The sequence below is a fragment of the Sardina pilchardus genome, chromosome 18, assembly GCF_963854185.1.
Source record: "Sardina pilchardus chromosome 18, fSarPil1.1, whole genome shotgun sequence".
Taxonomy (NCBI): Eukaryota; Metazoa; Chordata; class Actinopteri; order Clupeiformes; family Clupeidae; genus Sardina; species Sardina pilchardus.
The window spans coordinates 12179357-12199185 of record NC_085011.1 but is presented as its reverse complement, the minus strand read 5'-3'; the positions used below and the strand labels follow the sequence as shown (position 1 = coordinate 12199185).

The window sequence follows — 19829 nt, the reverse complement described above, 5'->3', positions numbered from 1 at the left end:
TGCGTTTATTTATTTGTTGCTAATGTCAGTTTCCTCCCCCCCATGGTTATTGGAGCTTGTAGCATCCAGGAATTCAGTGGAGAGACCACTCCAGGGCGAAGTCTTCGATCCTCTGGAAAGGATTCGACTATAGTGCAGTATTTGTAATACCCACCTCGTCCCAAAACGCAAAATGCAGTCCAAAATGAGTAATGGTTTCATTAGAGAACCCTGTTCCTTTATTTTTATTTTCATTTTTTTTTAAAAATCTACCTGCTCCTTATTATCCCCCATTATTAGGCTATCTGAAATGGTATCTAGTCGCTCCATTTGGGTCAGTCCCTGCTTCACTCTTTGTCAGCTTTCAGGGTTTAACAGGCACTTAAGGGACGGGGTCCTGTCTAGAGAGAGACCCAAGAAGTGACCCGTCGCCACAAGAGAGGGACCCTCTCTGCTAGATCTGCTGATGGGTGATGGTCATGCTGGACGCTCTGGGCGTAATTATCCATCCTGTCTGGTCTGGCAGAGGGCCGCCAGTGACCACTGCCCCTCCAAGGGCTTACGCCTGAACCAGGTGGTCCTCATTACAGCTCGCTAGCTAGCGCAGTGTAGCACCCCCTGGGCAGTATGCTAATTATTAGAGGTTGTTTTCTCTCTTCTCCCTCTGTTTTACTTGCAGGTCATTGAGGCAGCTCAAAAATTAGGTCATTTTTAATTAAAATAAATGTTTGGAAGCAATAGTGAGTGATGGTGTGGCAATAGGGAATTCTGGGGGGGAGTAGGTGGGGAAGGGTAGGGTAGCACAGTAGGCCTTGATATTGAACAGATTGGCGCAATCATCCATTCATCCGTCTAGTAAGAACATTGTCTTTTTGCTCAGTCTGACGAAATATTTATATTTTTTTTAAACAAACAAGGTGGTGATGTAATATAAAAACAAGGCTCATTTGTCCAAAATGGTTTAATAAAACATGAATGTCTTGAAACTCACTTGTGTGTAATTCCAGGTTGTTGGCAGCCGGTCTCTCCAGGCAGAAATGTGCGGGTAGAGAAACCTGGCAGGCTCATGTTTTAAAAATAGTTCCAGTGCACCTCTGCAGATCAGATAGTCTTCTCCCTTTCTCCCTGACGGAGTGCTGGTCCTTGTGGACGCAGAGCCGCACATTCCTAAATGATTCGACAGAAATGTTTGTGCTCTGCATTTTTCTGTGTGTACGTTAGCCGGGGGAGGGGGCCCTGGCTGGCTGGCTGTAACCTTTTTTTTTTCAAAAAAGAGGGACTTTTGCACAGCACTCAAATGGTACTAGCGTTTGCCTTGAGGAGAATAGAATGAAGCAAGTTGTGTAGCTTGTCAATTTTTTGTATTATTGTGTTGTCATCATTCTTTTTTTTTTTGTCTGGGACTGAAGCAGATTTGCATTGGAATATGGACTCGTATGCTATGGGTTTCTATCATTTGGAGCCGCTCTAAATAGTATTCCAGCTTTATTGGCCTTCAATGTCCCTTCTTTTTTTTTAAGTATATTTTTTGGGCTTTTGTGCCTTTAATTTTGACAGGACAGTAGAGAGAGACAGGAAGCGAATGGGTGAGAGAGTCGGGGTGGGATCCGGAAAGGACCTTGGGGCGGGAATCGAACCCGGGTCGCCGGCGTGCGGTGCAGGTGCCCAGCCAGTTGCGCCACGGCTGGGCACCTATCAATGCATAGCCTATCTACTGTACACTACTGTACATTTCCTCTATCTGATCTCTAAAATCTGGTCTAGATGTGGCCCTGATCATATTGTGATGTTGTGTCCTGTACATTCTTATGTTCCCAATGTTATACTTGCTTAACGGCCCATGTTTAATCACTATTGGAGTTTAATTAAAAAAAAAAAAAGGTTAATTCAGCAGACACTCTGAGTACAGATAGTGTTTTGATGTCCTTTTGATGGCCTTTCTACCATGATGGGACGTTTGTGGAGAAAACTATGCTAATAGCCTTGCATTTTAAATAGGCCTGGGACGGTATGGATTTTTCTTACCGCGATTTTGTGGTATACCGCTTTAAAAGGGTAGGCTACTGTACATATCGCGAAGTTAAATTCTCAACAAATGAGAACATATTTTTTTAATTCTGTTTAAACCTTCATTGAATAAACATGACAAAAATGTGTAAATCGAGTTCTAACAGAGAGAATAGAAAAGTGTTAGGATTCTTCCCCATAGTAAACACAAATGGAATGTTGGAACAATGCACTCCCCAAGACGCACTTGAAGGGTCTGTTTTGCGTAATCTTTTGATGAGAAGTTTTGAAGTTTTGTTGAGAGCCTTAAATCCATGATGGTCCCTGACACATCACAACATTAGACACTATGTTTAACAGAGTTTTTTTTATGACTGTGCCTAGCTCAGACTGTAAAGACGGTAAAGACCTGTGGTAGGTGTCACGTGAATGCGGTAATGCAGTTACCGTCCTAGCCCTAATTTTAAGTACCACTTGCACAAATCTTTGTAGCTTTGCTGTACTTCTTTGTGTGAAAACACACAAATACAAAACACAGTGATGTCAGGAAGCCAATTAGGAAAGTGTATGACATAAGATCGACGTAGTTGTTAAGAAAAGGAAATGGATGTGTGAATGGATGTCTTTGAAAGGGGGGTCTTTGGGTCTTTGAACATTAGACCTCATGCCCTCCAGATTGTCCTACAGGCCCTGTGATCATTAGTTAAGGAATTCGAGTTATTTTAGTGCATTGCACCATGTGTCGTATCCTCTCAGCACCAGGTTTCTCAAACCGTACTAAACTGGATTCATGTGAGACTTGTTAGAGAATTCCATTTAAGACTTGTTTAAATTGTCCCGTGGTTTGAGAAACACTGTGACCAAGGCTTCTGCAATCTAAATTCAAAACTGCTGAGGTGGTCATTACCTGTGGCTAACCGTGACCAAACACTGATAAAAATCCCTCTATCAATGTAGTTAATATTTTAGCTAAAACCAGATGTTGGGTGGGTGTTTGTTTAGCACTGATTTTACTCGGAATGACATGTTGGCGTAATTCGTTTGTGGTTTGTGTATTCGAGTAACCACATCAGTTTCATATGCTGCAGATTCCAGGAATCGTTTCACATGCGATCCTATTGCCAAGCAAGGCTTTTTGTGCCTTTTGAAAGGCTATTGTTGGACATTATGTACATACTCAAAACCACAAGGATCTATGCATATGGCAGGGGTGGGTTGGTGACCTCCTTACGGCAATCTGTAATCAGGTTGGAAACTCTATCATGTTATTTCACATGGGCCCCGCTGTTTGACTAGTCTTCAAAGATTTGTATGAATCTCAAGGACGAAAAGTCATCACTCAAAGCTTCCAAAGCATACTTAGCGCACAGCCCAATCCACATTGTTCTAGGATTACAAACACTTGGAAGAAGTGCTATCATTTTTCAGAGCAGCGTCTTGGTGCATCGAGCCATCTGGTTTTGAAAAGATCCGGACTTGGGAGAGAAGATGATGGGTGGCACACATTTCCATCCGTCATATGTTAACATCGAACCAAATGACTCTAGCAATTAGTCATCATCCTCCACCTGCTGGTCTGTGATTAGGCTCTACCCTATATGGTTACGATTGGATTGCAGCATATGTTTTGACAAAACTCATTCAAGATTGATTATTTTTTTCCCCCAAGAGTTGACGCCTGAACATGGAGAACCTACGCTTTGAGACAAGTAAATAATGCTGCTGGTAGTACTGTATTACGAGATATTTGGAGGCTTCATTGGTTGTGTTGGCTCCAGTTTAAGGCTTAGACTTTCACATGATGTCATCTGAATTTGACCATGATTAAGTTGTGCAAGTTCTTTAGTCCTTAATCCTAATAGTCCTGTATACGTGTCTTTTTATAGGCATGATGGCAAGATATTTAGTCCTTAATCCTAATAGTCCTGTGTATACATGTCTTTTTATAGGCATGATGGTAAAAGATTTTCCCCCTGGTTAACCTGTTTCAGGTACTTTTTGATGGCGACTTGTTTTTCTTGTGGTTGTCGTTGTGGTTGTTGTGGGTCACAACCAGTACCACAGGGTGCACTGACTGTTTACTTGAGCGAACACAAGCAACAGTATGATGAACTTCCACCTTCTGTTTCCATCAGCGTCTTTGTCGGGCCTTCCTCTGTCTTTCTTTTCTTTTTTTTGCACAGCTGAGAGACCATGATTGAATAGGGGGCTCGGAGTCAGCCATGCCAATCAACTCTCAGCTTTTTGACGCCATCATGATATGACCTTTTCACGGAGCACTCTCACCAGCATATTGGAAGACCTTTTTAGAAGTCCACCAGGAGCTGTGTAAAGTGCCGAGACAGGCACAGGAAGGTACCAAGCAATAGAGATGAAATTGAAAGGTATTAGATTTCCATCCTGGGCGATGCAGGTGGCTGAACTTTAGCGGTAAAGCTTGAAAAGAGGCTCCCTGTGAAAGTGAGAACGAGTGATTTGTTACTGTTTGACGTCAACAGACATGAGAAACCCTCTCGTGCTCCTTCCTGTAAGTTTTACAGCAGTGCATGCTGGTCTAATATTTTGATGAGGATGAGGATGATGATTATGATGATGGAGGAAAAGGCCCTCTCGTTTGGTTCCTGCAATCAGAAATTCAACAGCATACCCGGTTGACACAGTCTGCATTGGTTTTTATTTTGGTTGGTCTGTGTGCATAAACCACATGTCCCACTTTCTGTATTCCTACCCAGCCATGCAGAAGAAACCAAGCTGAGCACTTGGGCTGAGGCCAGCCTCTGTTAGCTTTTGCCAAATGTCAGAGGCAGTGGCTTCATTTTACCGTGAAACATTTTTGTTGTCCAACCTTCTGCTTTGGTGATTGGGGAGCTCACAACCCCACGGACCTTACTAGTGGCAAGCCAGGTGTTTGTCTTACCAGCGACTCATTGTTTGGCGACCTGAATGGTTTCTTTATCATATTTCATGCTGAACCTGACGGATATAACCTGGCACATTTTGAAATGTCGTTGATGGGAGTAGTTGGACCAGATCTTAAGTAAACCAGAGATGATGACAGTTTTTTTTTTTTTTTTTTTTTTCAAAGCACGGCCCTATATTTTGTTCTGGTCTTATAGCTAAGCTAGTCTTTTTTTTCTACTTTGTCACACTTGAGATGGAGAAAACAAATTTGTTCCACTTTTGAGGTACTTGGTAATAATGAAAGGATGACGTCTTCACATCATCTTTTTTTTTTTTACTTCTATGTGATGATTTTGCAACCCTGTAAAGTGACCTTGGGTGTCATGAAAGGCGCTTTAAATAAAATGTATTATTATTATTATTATTATCTTGCTAGAACTGGATTAATGCTCAGCCTGACTTCACCTTCCTGGATGCAATGAGCGCAGTTCAGTTCAGAGCAAATGGTGTGACATCCTATCTCCTCAATCTGCCAGGCTCGTAAATATTTGAACGACTTTTAGTCTCTTAATAGGTTGTGTCTGAAACCTGACGTAGAGGATGCATGGCATTAAACGGAACAGAGACATTGCTTCTTTTCTGTCAGATGTCAGAGTTTCAAACACAACCTAGAGCCCCTTGACAAACAAACAGCACACAGAACCAAATAGACACTTCTTTTCATTTTACCCTTGGGTAATCTGAAACACAAACTCGACATGGCCAAAATCAGCATGCCTTACACCTCCATGTTGCTCATTTATTCATCACCGTTTCTGAAAACCTACTGTAATGCCACCCACCTCATTGATCTGAATTAATATTTTACACTAGAAATGGCAGCTAACTGTTTGATATATTTACATTTCTGACAAACAAGGTCAGTTGTACTGTATACGCTGAGATGGATGACTGCTGCCGGGGTCTCCTTTGTGGTGATGCGGTGGAGGGCATTGCTGGTCTCTCTGCTGTGTCTGCCCTGGGAGGGGATGCTGCCCTGGGAGGGGATGCTGCCCTGGGAGGGGATGCTGGGGGTGGGTGGCAGCTACTGCCCCAGCTGGAGGGTCACATGTGAGGACACATGAAGCAAGGAGGTGTGGGGTTCACCATGTGGAGGAGAAGGAGGGAGAGAAAATAGAAAGAAAGACAGAGAGAGAAAAAATAGAAAGGGTAGTGGATAGATGCTTGTCTCCTGCTGCAGGACCCCATCTCTTGCACTTGCATCCAGATCGGGATAGACCCTAACACACAGATTAGTCAATCGAAGGAGGAGACCACCATTATTTATCTACATTCCCACCTACACAGGGCTCTTGCTTCTGTATAGAGACGCAAATCTATATGTTCACATGTGCACTTGCTCTCTGATCTCTTTGACGCTTTTTCGTTTGTCGTTCTTTGGGTCTCTGCGTCAACAACACTCAACTTTATCACATCCTTCACTGTATCTCTTTATGCATCTGTCCCTCCTCCTCCTCCTCCTCCTCCTCCTCTCTTCCTCCTCCTCCTCCTCTGTTCCTTCCCTCCGGGAGTGCAGCAAGGCATCACCAGAACGTTGCACACTGAGATGGAGCCACTCCACTGTTGTCCAGTCCACGTCATTTCAGGCTTGACTCTGACATTTGGCTGTCGACCCGCTGGCAAAAGAATCCCTGGGTCAGTGGCTTAGCAATGACATGATCACTAATGATTGACGGGGTCACGAGCGGGTCAGGTGGATGCAGAGTTTGGGGGGTGTGTGTGTGTGTGTGTGTGTGTGTGTGTGTGTGTGTGTGTGTGTGTGTGTGCAGGCAGGGAGGGAGGGTGTAGCGGCTTAGGTTGGGCGTGCTAAGCGTAATCCGGACGACAGCCGTGAAGCGAGATCTCATGCCCTGGTGACTGTGACCGAGGCAGAGGAAAGCGATTTCACAGTGATCAACCCTCTGCTCCCCTAATGAGCCGCACTCTTGCTCTTGCACATCACCCTCTGTTCCGCTCTCCCAGTAATAACCGAGGCAAATGGGGCCTTGTATTATCACAAGTCGCAGCATTCCGTAGCATGCACTTTAAATAAGGAAATTATCACCATATTGGCCTAATACTTATTAGCTACTCAGGATGACACTCTTGGATCCTTGACTATTATTGTTCTGAGGACGTTGGATGACTAGAATTATTTGAGCTGAGAATTTCTGGACCCGAAAGTTGTGCTTGGAGAGCTTGGGTGTGACTTGGAAGAATGCTATCCGCCCTGTCCAGGCCTTCCCTGGGTATTTACTGCTAACCTTGGCAAAGGGCTCTCCTGTTGATTTACTGTGAATCACGTTGTGCGGCACGGCCCTGCTCGCTCGCGCTCCGGGGCCGGTCGTAACCGGTCGCGCGGCCCGTTTGGTTGCCGTTGTCAGCGCGGCCATATTTCCCAGCGTGTGTTGTGGGTGCAGGACACACGAACAAATGGCCGCCCGGCGGGTGCCAAAGCCTCCTGTCGTCTGTGGAGAGGTTGTTGCCTTTGTCTTGGCTAGGGGACTGTTGTGTACTTTCGCTCTTGAAGAAGAGGGGGGCGAGGGTGGGGGGGGTGGTGGGGAAGAGAAATTTCCCTCAGCCACCATGAATCGCTTTGCCGCTTGTTTATGCCAATTCCTCCGCAGATTATTCATTAAAAACAAATGCTGTTCTCCTTGGCTGTCAAAGCACTGATGTAACCGCGAGCGTTCAGTCCCAGCACATCCAACATTTCAAGGATCAGCTTCTATTTCTCATCTGCTCTGACTGTGCAGAACGTGGTGTAATTCTCTTGTTTGATGAGGGAGTGCCTGCCAGGCCATCTGATTCTCTCTGCCCGACTTAATACGATAACATTTTAGGAATGTGCATGCCTTTTGTGTAGTATTTTTTTTGATCTCCAGAGGTGGAAGACACCGTTCTTCAGAAAGGTTTGGATTTTTAAAAAATGCAGGTGAATTTTTGGCTGCTGCTTTTAGGGTGCAGGATGAGGACATTGCAGACATTTCTGGGGATTTCAGAAGGAGAAAACTCAGGCAGCCAGGCAATGCACCCTGTCGGTGAACTGGGATAATCGTTTCATCAAAGAACAAGGCTTCTCCATCTCTTGCTCCGAGGCATTTCTTTACTCCCCAAGACCGAAACGCGGTCGGGAGTCTACCTTTAGTGTGCCCTCCCACATACACCTGTTTGAGATGTACCCCGTGTCATACTCCAGGCTGTGAAGAAGACGTTGTTCTTCTTCTTCGTTCCAAAGCTAAAGCGTTTATTGAGAGCTGGGGCGTGTAGTGGTGTAGAATCCTCAGTGCAATCACTCTGGTCGTTTTGCACTGCGGTTTCGGGCTCCCAGGTGAGTTACCGTAGCGAAGCGTAACCGGATTCAGAGTAGACCCAGGGATTGTGTTTAGAGTGCACCTCTGCTATAATAATGTCAGTTTCCCCAGTGTCCGTTCCCTGAACCCAGCACCAGGTGTGTGTGTGTGTGTGTGTCAAAATTTGTTGAGCCTTTAGCCCTCTGAGCCCTAGACCTTGCTCTCTGGTCTGCAATCCAATCGATTGTATTGTTCGCGTGTGTGTGTGTGTGTGTGGGCGTGATTTACTCATGAGTGTGTTTGGCTCTTGTCTGCAGGATGACTGGAGGGACTCGGACGCCCAAGCACAGAGCAACGCTGACGACAAATCCCAAGGGCTGGAAACCCTCCCACCAGGTACATGCACACACACACACACACACACACACACACACACACACACACACACACATCCTTATTTATTAATGTCCACAGAGCAAAAGCAGCCACGCAAGGGAAACACACACTCATCCTTAGGGAACACATCTGTTACTCATAGTGCAGAAATATTCACACATCACACACCCCCTCATGCAAATCCTGAAACAATACACCCTCCTGGACTGGTCAATCATTCCCCGTTTATTTCATGAATTCACAGATTCAGACAATAGCATTTTCTGTCTCTCTCGCAAACATTTAGACGCACGCACACGCACGCACACAAACGCACAGGCACGCACACAAACACAGGCACACGCACTAATCTGTAATCTTCACCCCTCCGGCCAACTGTAAAAGCTAGTGTTGTGCTGTTCTGTTGCGCAAGCTCATGCTTCAAACCTTCATATCAGCTGTTTGGCTGCATCAGCCTCCGGCCTTTTTCCAGCCCCCTGTTGACACTGTCAGGACTTCTCATCCACGATATGGAGGACTTCTCTCCCAACACAGCGTAAACAACGCCAACCGCCACCACAACAATAACTGCAGAAGTAATAACAACAACAGCGACCAATCGCAACGGGAAGGCCGGTGGAGAAACTGATCCAGAGTCTGTGTACACGGGTAGATTGGACCATGAGCTGGAAAGGGCTGCTACTTTCATTTCTCCCATCTGGGTCCCTTCAAGCGCATGAATATCTGTCCAAGCAAGCAGAGACCTTATTAAGCAAAGATGGTGGATTTTGCGAGGCCTCAGGTGAAAGCATTCAATCAAGACTTATAGTGAATTATTAAAGAGGAAGACGGAGACGTCTTAGGGCATTTTTAAAGGACAGGTTGGGTACAGGATATACGAGTGCCACGGCAGTATTTTTAAGCTGTGAAATGCCACATAGTCTCTCCGTTGAGCTGGTCCTTCGAGAGCTGTTCCATTTAATTTGTGTCACACAAACATGATTTCTTGCCCGATGCAACATTGGAAGGTATGGAGGTAGAGGGAAGATTTATGACTTGCTGGCCAGCTGCTGATGCACTTCCCGGCTCTTTTACAGAGTAGCAAATCTCTGGCTTTACTTGAGGACGCTTGTCAATATCTTTTTGTGTCTATCCTTGTGGCTGTCTCTCTATGTGGGTCAAACTCCAAAAATTCTGTCGGAGGGGGGGATATGTGTGCTCTTTTTTTTTTTCATTATTATTTATTAAGCTTGTTTGTAGATCTGCCAAAAAATGTGGCACGTGTTTTAGATGCAGCTGTGATTGAGGGTATTATGGCAGATTTTCGGAGGAATTGTTCCGCCAGGATTAAAGTGAGTAACCTGATGCTATGAGTAGTCACAGTGAAGGTACATCATGTCCCAGAGCCATATCCAGCGACAGCATATTTCTGCTCTGTCAGATTATTATGTTTCTGTGTGGGTCTTCCTGGTGGTGGAGCAGCATCTGTGCTTTCTGCTCTCAGAAAGCAGACTTATTGATCAGATTTGTGCCATGCTGTTAGCGCACTACACTGTACCATGTTGAAAGACGGCCAAGAATCGATTAAACACAATACTGCTTGTATTGATTCGGTCTTATTCAGTTACAGTTCCATTTTTCAGGAAATATTGCTGTTGTGATGTTTAGCAATATATTCAGCATTGCCCTGTACTCCGTAATACTGTGCCTTTTAATGAGATGTCATTTTGGTAATTTATATGTAATGATGCAGTTTGTGTGTAAACTGGTTTGTAGATAGCTTCAGGTCAACTAGCATAGCCTTCACCAGATCACAATGTCACACCACTCATTTAGTCACAATCACCCGTGATTATAAAACCATCAGCGGAATCGCTCTCTGTAAATGAAAATGGCCATTGCAACCGGGAGCTGTTCGGTGCACTGCATCTGTAGATGAGCTTCGCTCCCATTTTGAAGGCAGAAATGCGTTGGCTGACACCCCAGCCATGGAAGGGCCCATTTGGCTCGGAAAGTGCTGAGTGTGCGGGAGAGAGAGAGGCGCGCGTCGGCTCCCCGCGGCAGCACAAGGCCTGCGCTCCGCTGAAGGGCTAGGCGTCGTCTGCGCCAGGCATGCCAGAGAAAATCGCCCCGGCGTCCACCCGGTCCAAGGGGCCTCCAGGCTTTCCCCCTGAGGCCCAGCGCAGAGCACTCACAGATGGGCACAGGACGAATGGGACGTGGGCGTTTGTTTGTGTGTGTGTGTGTGTGTGTGTGTGTGTGGAGAACTGCCTCACATGCAGCCATCTCGTGCCCAGCCCATGCCAGCCAGAGGAGAGTGTGGCTGACGGGCATGGCTTGGCATTGTAAGTAGACTGAAGTCCTCGTGGCTATTTTTTCAAAGTCACTGTGAGAGCCTAAAGTGTGCTTGTGATGAGGGTAATTGGTATTGAAACATTGGAAGACTGGATGCCAAATCCCTAGATGTTGTCTACCCTTTGGAGGGAGTGTTGCGCCACAAGCATTGACAGTCGCCTTTCGGTCATTGTAGCTTGTGGCTTACCAATCAATGCGGTTGTATTGTGTTGGTGTTCAATGGTATTGTATTGTTGTGTGCGTGTGTGTGAACCCTTTTAATGCTGAAGATGGTGGTGACATGGTGAAAAAGTTTGAGTCTATGAGCAAGGACATTTAGTATTGCTTGTATGAGCAACACTCTTGGTTGTGTGTGTGTGTGTGTGTGTGTGTGTGTGTGTGTGTGTGTGTGTGTGTGTGAGTGTGTGTTTGTGGAGGTCACCATCCGACAGCTTTGTTCTCTGTGAGCACCTAATTAGACTGATGTCAGCCCTGGCTCCCCGGGCTTGGGGATGCGGCTATCCACCCCGACTCTCGGAGCTCCGAGCCGCTAATTTGTCTGAGGCGCCGGCATCAGACGCCGGGCACCACCGCTAGCACGGCCTGCCGCCACCTCTTCCCCACCACACACACACACACACACACCCGCCACCTCTTCCCCACCACACACACACACGCGCGCGCCAGGCCCCATCCTCTCCACATGACTTAATGTTTTTTTGTCAGGCGGGGCGGCATTGGGTACAAAGTCAAACGAATGGCACTAGATAGAGCCTAGTCGTGCACTGCCTGTACTGTTCTTGGAAGTCATTGTGATTCCAGCAGAAGCAAATGAAGCATTGATTAGGTTCATAAAAGGAGGCATTCTGCTTCATATGCCTGCTGACTTGTGATGAAATTGAACCTTGGTCTGTTTCTTCGAACAGCCCATAATATTCTCACAGAACAAGCCTTTCAGCCATCACAGTCGTGTCTTAGGAACAGTCATGTCCAGGGCAAGGAATCACGAAGAGGTGAACAGATATGGTTGCCTTTTTGGCCAGCCTTTTGGCTAGTCCATTACTCCAAAATCATGATTTGCTGCCATGTGCGTGCGCAAGCTTCGCTAAAGCCCCCACTGACCTTATCACTCGCATAACTCTTTGTCCTTATTGTTTTCCATTAGCACTTCTCACAGCATAATTGACGAAACCCGGCCCCTCCTTGGACCACTGCAGAGGCGTGACATTTGATGCCAGTTCTGCTGAGCGCAGACTCTTGGCTCCGAGGGGCTATTTAGCTCCTTCTAATTTCTCCCTGCCCAGCTCCAAGGCCACCGTTTGCATTATCCTCCAGCCCTCTGCCGCTACCTCAGCCGCGCTAAAAACCTTGCGCTGTAATTGACTGCTTTCCAGAACGGAAGGCACGGTTGGAATTTTCTTTTTCACCCTGACCTGGCCCAAGCTCTTTTGATTAAGTTAATCCAATGTGCATTGAATATTAATAGAGTTTTTTTGGCAGCAGCAGCAGCAGCAGCAGCAGGGCTGATGCTTTGGGGACCTCTTGACCCCGCCGGCCAAGATTCTTAAGAATTCTCGACTCGCGATTGCCGTTTTGGGGAGGAGGAGTTCGGCAGTCCGAATGGGTGCAGCTGAATCGCTGACCTTTGCAAAAAAACGCTGCTCCAAATGAAAAGGCAAAAAGGCCTCGGAGCAGAGGATCTAATCTGAATCGCCCCAGTGCAGGGATGTGTTCTACTCTTCCATACGGTTTCTCACTCTTCTCCAGAGGAAGGGGCCGCCTCTAAGCCTGCAAATTTAGTTGACCTTGAGTTTGTCCTTTATAAGCTCCTAACAATCATTATGACCAGGTTGTGGTTGTTGTGCTCAGCCCCATTAGCTGACGCTGTTAGTGGGTGACTCATCGTTTGGAGATTATTGTAGTCATGTTTCAAACGAATTGTGTTGGAAAAAAACCCCAGATGTGTCCAAACGCATTGTGATATGTAGGCTAGTAGCAACACGATCCTCTGCCATATATTCTCATGCTTTTGTTTTTTCTTTTTGTCTGGCCTATTTAGGAAACAGTATTTAGTATTTCCAACAGCCCTTGTGTTCATACTATCACATTTAGCGAGGCAATTAGTACAGGAGACCGATCATTCACAGACAAGCCTGATTACACTGCGGTGGAGGGGCACCAATGCCCAACCGTTAATTAACTCCTAGTCCATTATCAAACCCTTTTTTTTCCTAAATAATTATGCAGGAGATCTCTGCTATATGCCTCCGAGCAGCACGGCAACCGTCAAAACAGTTTGCCGTATCGTTCTGTCATGTTGTCAGTTCAGTGTGCATCATTAGTCCTGTGTTGTGTTTTTGAGGGACAAACGGCACGTCTTGGCAGCTGTTGTGATTGATATGACGGCAATGCAATACTTTTCTATTCAAGAACTGACTAAGCTAGTGTGAATATGTTATTTGTGTATAAAGTGCTAGTGTGAATATGTTATCTGTGTATAAAGTGCTAGTGTGAATGTGTTATTTGTGTATAAAGTGCTAGTGTGTGAATGTTATTTGTGTATAAAGTGCTAGTGTGAATGTGTTGTTTGTGTGCAAGTTTTTGCTTGTTGTACATGCATGCAGGTGTTGCTGTTTCGGCCCGTGCACAGTGTGTGCATATTACACTATTGTGTACAGTTTCCTCATAGATCATCCACGTCTGTGTATTCCCTTTTTTGGGTGTTTTTTTTATTTTTATGTGTGTCGCTCTGTAGGTCTCAATAGCGGCGCTGTGCTGCAAGCTGGCCCACTGCAGGTCTGCTGTGGTGTGCAGCGCTGTGCAGCGTCCGACGCTGTGGGCCTCCTGCTCTGGAATCTGGCGCCTAAACACCACAGACTCGCTGGGGAGTCGACGGCACGAAAGTAAAACCAGCTGCCTCACGTTGCCTCGCCGCTGCTCTGGTGCATATGGAGCCGGAGGAGAACGGCAGGGGGGGGAATACTGTGTGCTCTCATTCAGGAGGCTCTGCAGAGAGAGGGGGGGGGGTCGGGGGGATGGGTCTAGTCTTTACACCCACCACCACTTACCAACATTTATGATGTGTAACAGACTCCTTTGTATACAGTGTATGCATTTAATACATTTCATCTTAATGTATCAGTGTATCCCAGGGTGTCAAGTCAAGTCATTTTAATTGTATAGTGCATTTAACATGCACAGAGTGCATAAGACTACTGTACATTTCTTTCTGATATCTTCTCCAAGTTTAATGGAATAGTGCAATTATTTGTTGGAATTGTTTAGATTTAGCTTTATACTAAGGCTGAGTGTTGTTGGCTCTGAATTAAAAATTAGGCCATTGTGCTATTGAAGATGAATCATGTTTGAAAGCACAGCCTTGGGGATTCTATAGGGGCATGTAATACTTACACTTGTTGTGCTACACTAAGTAATTATTTGTAAGTGAACAAGAATAATGTAACTGTTTTTAACTTCTGTTCAAGCACTGTTGTCCAATGTGACTGAACGTTGCATTTTAACACACTGTGTTTCCTGGGCATTGGGCCTTCACTTGTGTGGTGGTCTCATTTAACAGCCAGAATGCAAGATGGACAGAGAAACTAAATGTAGATTACATTACGTTGGGAAATCATCATCAGGAGGGTGGACGTATTTTAACATGCTGTTTTGAGAAGTGATCTGTCACCAAGTGTGTTGGCATACTCTTTTAATAGTCACCGCATCACTGAAAGAAAGATGGTCGGTCCCCTACCGTTTTAGAAATGAAAGCCTAGTTATGGAGGCTAATTACAGCAGGGTTCTGTGCTGTAAATTTCACATCAATTTTAGACTGCAGCCAGTCTTTTTGTCATAGCAAATTACATAGAGACTAACACCAAGTTCCAAAGAAAGCCCTGTTCTGAAAATATGATTTTCTGTCTCGTTAATTTGCTTGGTTCCTTTCTATGTTCCTATTTGGGCCTTACTAGAACACAGCTGATACAGTAAGGCACTGCTGTCAGAGAGGCTTGAGATAATCAAGGATCTTTGCTGGTATTGAAATCTTCACTGTAAGGGTTACTGGCTGAATTTTGACTGAATTCTGAAGGGGTTCTTGTAGAATTTGAGTTGCGGTTTGTGATTGTTTATTATTTAGAGACTTGCAAGTGTGCGTTACCTCTCAGTGGTTGATGGAACTGACATCCTTGTGGCAAACACATTCGTGTGATAGTCCCATTAAGCTACACTGCTGCTAATCTGATGTGGAAGTCATCCAACTATGCAGGTGTTATCTATTTTTGATATAATCCTTCTTTCCAAAGAAACTATGCTTTGACTGCTGAGTCAGTTGAAACAGAAAATAAGAATAGCATATACAGTATTTTTAAATCAGCGGTGTTTTGCATTTCATATAAACAACTCAACAAAACTGAGCTCTTGAAACGTTGAGACAAAATTACATGCACCCTTACAGTAATGCATGAGACTAACCTTCCCTGTGTCCTGTTCCCCCCCCCCGCGACTGTTTGCAGGCAAGGTGAGGTGGCAGGACTTCGACCAGGACCTGTATGTGGGCGCGACGGTGGTGCGGCCGGGGCAGGACCCCTACGCCCGCAACAAGTTCAACCAAGTGGAGAGCGACAAGCTCCGCATGGACCGCGGAGTCCCCGATACCAGACACGACCAGTGAGTTTGACACTCTGTGACCCCCACCCCACCCCCAACCCCAAGACTTCACACTTATGCCAAGTCCCCGAGGGTGGGCTATGGTGCTAATTGCATCGTGTCAACACAACAAGTCCGTCACAAGCGTTCGTCTGAAAGGCATGAAGTGGCCGACAGGATGTTTTCATTTTGCTTCAAACAATTTGGCACATTCCGAAATGCTTTTATTCCCCCCCAAAAACAACAACAAATCAAAAAAAAAATTCCAAGAAAAGATTCCGTTCTCCCAAGTGGTGACTGTGAAGGGAGCGCAGAGGGCATTCTCTCCCCGAGTCTCCTGTTTATTCGCCACTGTGTTCGCCACTGCGTTTCCTTCCTCTGTACCCAGCCAGCCTAATTGGGTTTGTTTTTGAGAGGAGAGAAGGGGGGAGAAAGTGTATTTGGTTTAGTTAATGGATGGAAAGAGAACTCGGAGGACCACCTCCCGCCACTGGGGCCCTAATGAGTTGATGACCGCTCGGTCCAGACAGATGGGGAGATGGGTCTGCGGAGAGCCCCGGTAACCCGCCGCCCGTTCGCTCGCTCGCTCGCTCGTTCGTCTGCTCACGGCGGAAAAGTGCCTCGTGAGACGAGGGCGAAGCGCTTACGCTGCGATTTATATAGATGCCCGAAAAGCAAAAAGAGGCAGATTTCCCAGCGTGACTCACTCATTCAGCCCCTCCCCATTAGTCATCTCTCTCTCCTCCTGTTCCTCTCATGCAGTCTCTTCCTGTCCTCTCTCTTGCAAAGCTTTTGTTCTCTCCTTTCTTGCTCTCTCCTCTCTTCTCCTCCCCTCCTGTCTCCCCTCTCCTCTTCCTCCTCCTCCTCCTCCTCCTCCGCTGCTCCTCAGTGCTGTGGGAGGCTGTTGCAGTGTTTGATGCTGCTGCTTCAATGTGACCCCGCAGACTCTCGTCACTACAGAGTCCCTGCCCCTGGGCCGCTCGCTCATCAAGCGCTCCAGCGCTCTCCCACACCAAGAGGAAAATGAGATGAAAATCATTCAGCTTCTTATCATTACAATCCCTGTTTCATTCCCTTGTGTTTGGAACATGATTTGCAAAGTTTGCCTGCTAGAAAAATGTCACTTTTTTAAGCTAATGATGGGGATGGTAAGGGTCAGGATTGATCTAATGGCCCGAGGGGTCTCCTTTGCAGCTATACGCTATGAGAGAGGAAATAAAGGTTTACCTTATTTCATTCAACATTTCTTCTGGTTACATAAGTAGCTGCTGTTACAGATGTAAAAAGACCTTCAAGAGGAAGTGATGTCTGACATGAATTTCTCTGCAATACCTTTAGCAGTTGCATATTTTCCATACCACTATTTCTCATATACGTACTAATGCTTAAATAATGCTTAAATAATTAAATAATAATTTCATTTGACCTTAGAAAGAGAATAGAGCAAATGTTATTGGATTGGGTCTTTTTGATACATTTTAATCTGGATGCCAGAGTTTGTTAAGGCAAACTGTGAAAGGACTCGTCTTTTCTTCCTCCTCCTCTATTCCACCCTGCCGTAGTTGAGGTGGTGCCATCGTGTCCTGTGTAAACTCTACAGTGCAGGCAGAATAAGTCTCGAGTATGTCTTCATTTAGGCTGTCAGCATCTTGTGTAATTGTGCGGAATAAAATGGTTGTGTTGAGAGCACAGAGGGGAAATGGACTTCTCTCTCACGTCTACACACTGATGGAAGAACTCTACACTTCACTATTTTCACTGGTGTGGATTATTAAGCGAATAATAACTCCTCTGATTGTGGAGTTCTTCCTGAATTCTCAGTTCAAAACCGATTTGGCGGAGTCTCTTTTGATGAATATTTCAGATAATATCTTCACAGATGTGCGTCATCCTGAGAGGAACCCAGTTTGTCAAGAAGGGACCTTGTACACGCCATTTATAGCATTTTAAGGAGACCATTGGAGACCTTTCCCATGTAGTCTATCTGCAGTATAATTTATCATCTTCAACTACAACACACACACACACACACACACACACACACACACACACACACACACACACACACACACACACACACACACACACACAGAGCCATGTTTAGAACAGGTGTCTTGAGTCTCTTCCAATAGTGAGGCCTCAGATTAATTTGGAATTGCTCTTTAATCTGCACAGATTAGTGCCACCCCGTCATGTCCTCAAGGGTCATGCCAAGGGCAGTGCAGTGGACTGGGGCTGTTTTGCATTGCTTGGTCACACGCACAAAACCAGAGGCTTTGTTGGAAGGGAAATATCGGATTTGGTTTGTGTGTGTGTGGGGAAGCTGTTGGAGACCTTTCAGGGGTGCCAATATTGCCAGCGTGCAGACATACCAAAGGGGACCAAGCGGCACAAACTACCTTTCACTTCAGGGGCCTGAATCGATGCTGTAGGTGACCACATAGAAGTCCCACGGCCGTTTCTGCCAATGCTTCTTCTTATCCGACAGAGTGGCTCGCTTGTTGGTCCACATCAGCTCCAAAGGCGCGATTGATTATTGCCTGTCCTTTCTGTACGCCTCTCAGTCTTCCAGAGGATAAAATCTATTTTCATGTGCTTGGTGGGAATGGGCTACCTGTGGATTGTGCACAGTGGCAGGCTTCTTGAGTCCAGTAGCGCTCTTTGTCTGAGCGTGTACAGTTTTCAGAATGATTTGTACAAAATGTGCCGTGTGGTGGGGAAGAAAGGATGTCTGGATCATCTAGTTGCTGGGCTTCGGCATTGACTTTTAACATCCATTGTTATCTTTTTGGAGGGTGGGCTAGTGTCTTTGTGCCTGTGGCCTTTGTATGAAGTCCTGCATGATGAGAAGATAAGTGACTGGACGACGGGTCGCAGAAGTCGGGTGGATGACAAAAAGTCAGACGCTGGTCTGGTCTGTGAAGTCCATGGGTGAATGCTGCACTGTGCACATTTACTTTGTCAGCCATGGTGGCCTAGAAAAGAAATGTTGTCCTGTTGTTTGGCTATTATCAAATGTCTCTGTGTGTGCTGTATCTCTTTCTGTGGGCTAGTGTAATTGTACCCCAGCCAAAAGTAAACAAACAGTGTGCGGTGTGTATGTGGGTGGGTGAGTGCGTGCTTCAGCTACACTTCCCGTAGATGTCCATCTTGAGTGGGCGTTTTCTGGATGACCTGGCTGTTTATGTGTGGCTGCATATGTCCAATATAAGCTGACCCTCTGGAATGTAACGTCACCCTCATCAATACATTCACTGCTTTGCAAAGAAAAATATTATCAGTATTATTCCCACACATATCTGCCTTTTCAGCCTTTGTCCACAACTGATTTCAAGCTTGCCTCGTAAATTCTAAATCGGGAGAAACGTTGGATTACTCCAGAATGAGTTCACCCAAAATAGAAAGTTAAAGACCCTGACCAAACGACTCGATATAGACTTTGAACAGAGAACTGAGAGTCTAGCTTGCATCAACAGACCTGCAGCATCTGTTCAGCGTTACTGTGAAGTCCTGCAGGAAATCCTTCAGGTGAATATGCCATCTAGTATTCTTACTATAAATACCAGCGTGTGATGAAAGGGATGAGGTCATAGCCGTACTAAGTAGCCGTTGGGGTGGACAGCCATGTTGAATGTGTTGGGAGCAGTGTGATCTGTGTGTTTGGACATGTGCATAACTGTATCTATCTACATGTCGCTACAGCCTGCCATCTGAAGTCTCCTTTTCCTACTCTGTGTCTAAAGATCTATCTAGCGATCCAAGCAATCGGCTGATATGGACATAATGTTGTATGCAGTGGTAAACAGGGCAGTGTGTCTATGCATAGGAAGGCACACTCTTAAAAAAAAATCAAAACCTCGCCCAAGCAACAGCGAGTATTTTTTCCACTGTATTTGATGTTGCAACTCCAAAGGCTGTGTGGACATAAATCAGACTCCCCAAAAGCTGTGTTTCGGGTGCTGTTTGAGCATTCACTGGCCGTGCCTGAGTTGCAGAACAGCGTCTCCCTCCCTCTTGACTGTGGGTGCGTGACGCCGCCTCTGCCAAGGCTGGCTGCTCCGAGGCCCTCTCCTCTCTGTGCCCTGTGCTTGCCTTGTTAAATACGACGGAGTGCGAACTTTGGTGTAATCAAACCAAGATATATGTGCCACCGTATCCTCCCCTAATTTATGCTGGCTTGAGGAAGGAGATATGTAATTTTGCCCTCCCAGTCCTTCTTTTTCTGACAAAAAGATCACTTTCAGTTCCTATATG

General features: G+C 45.9%; 1 protein-coding gene across 2 annotated transcripts in view; it reads left to right on the top strand.

Annotated features, from left to right (window-relative positions):
- The window catches only part of galnt2 (UDP-N-acetyl-alpha-D-galactosamine:polypeptide N-acetylgalactosaminyltransferase 2), a 76928-nt gene that overhangs the window by 31747 nt on the left and 25352 nt on the right, over nt 1-19829 (top strand). For both annotated transcript variants that reach the window (XM_062519948.1, XM_062519947.1), the window contains exons 2-3: nt 8537-8615; nt 15443-15596. In XM_062519948.1, coding sequence (XP_062375932.1) covers nt 8537-8615; nt 15443-15596 — 233 coding nt within the window. The remainder of the gene's footprint in view (nt 1-8536; nt 8616-15442; nt 15597-19829) is intronic.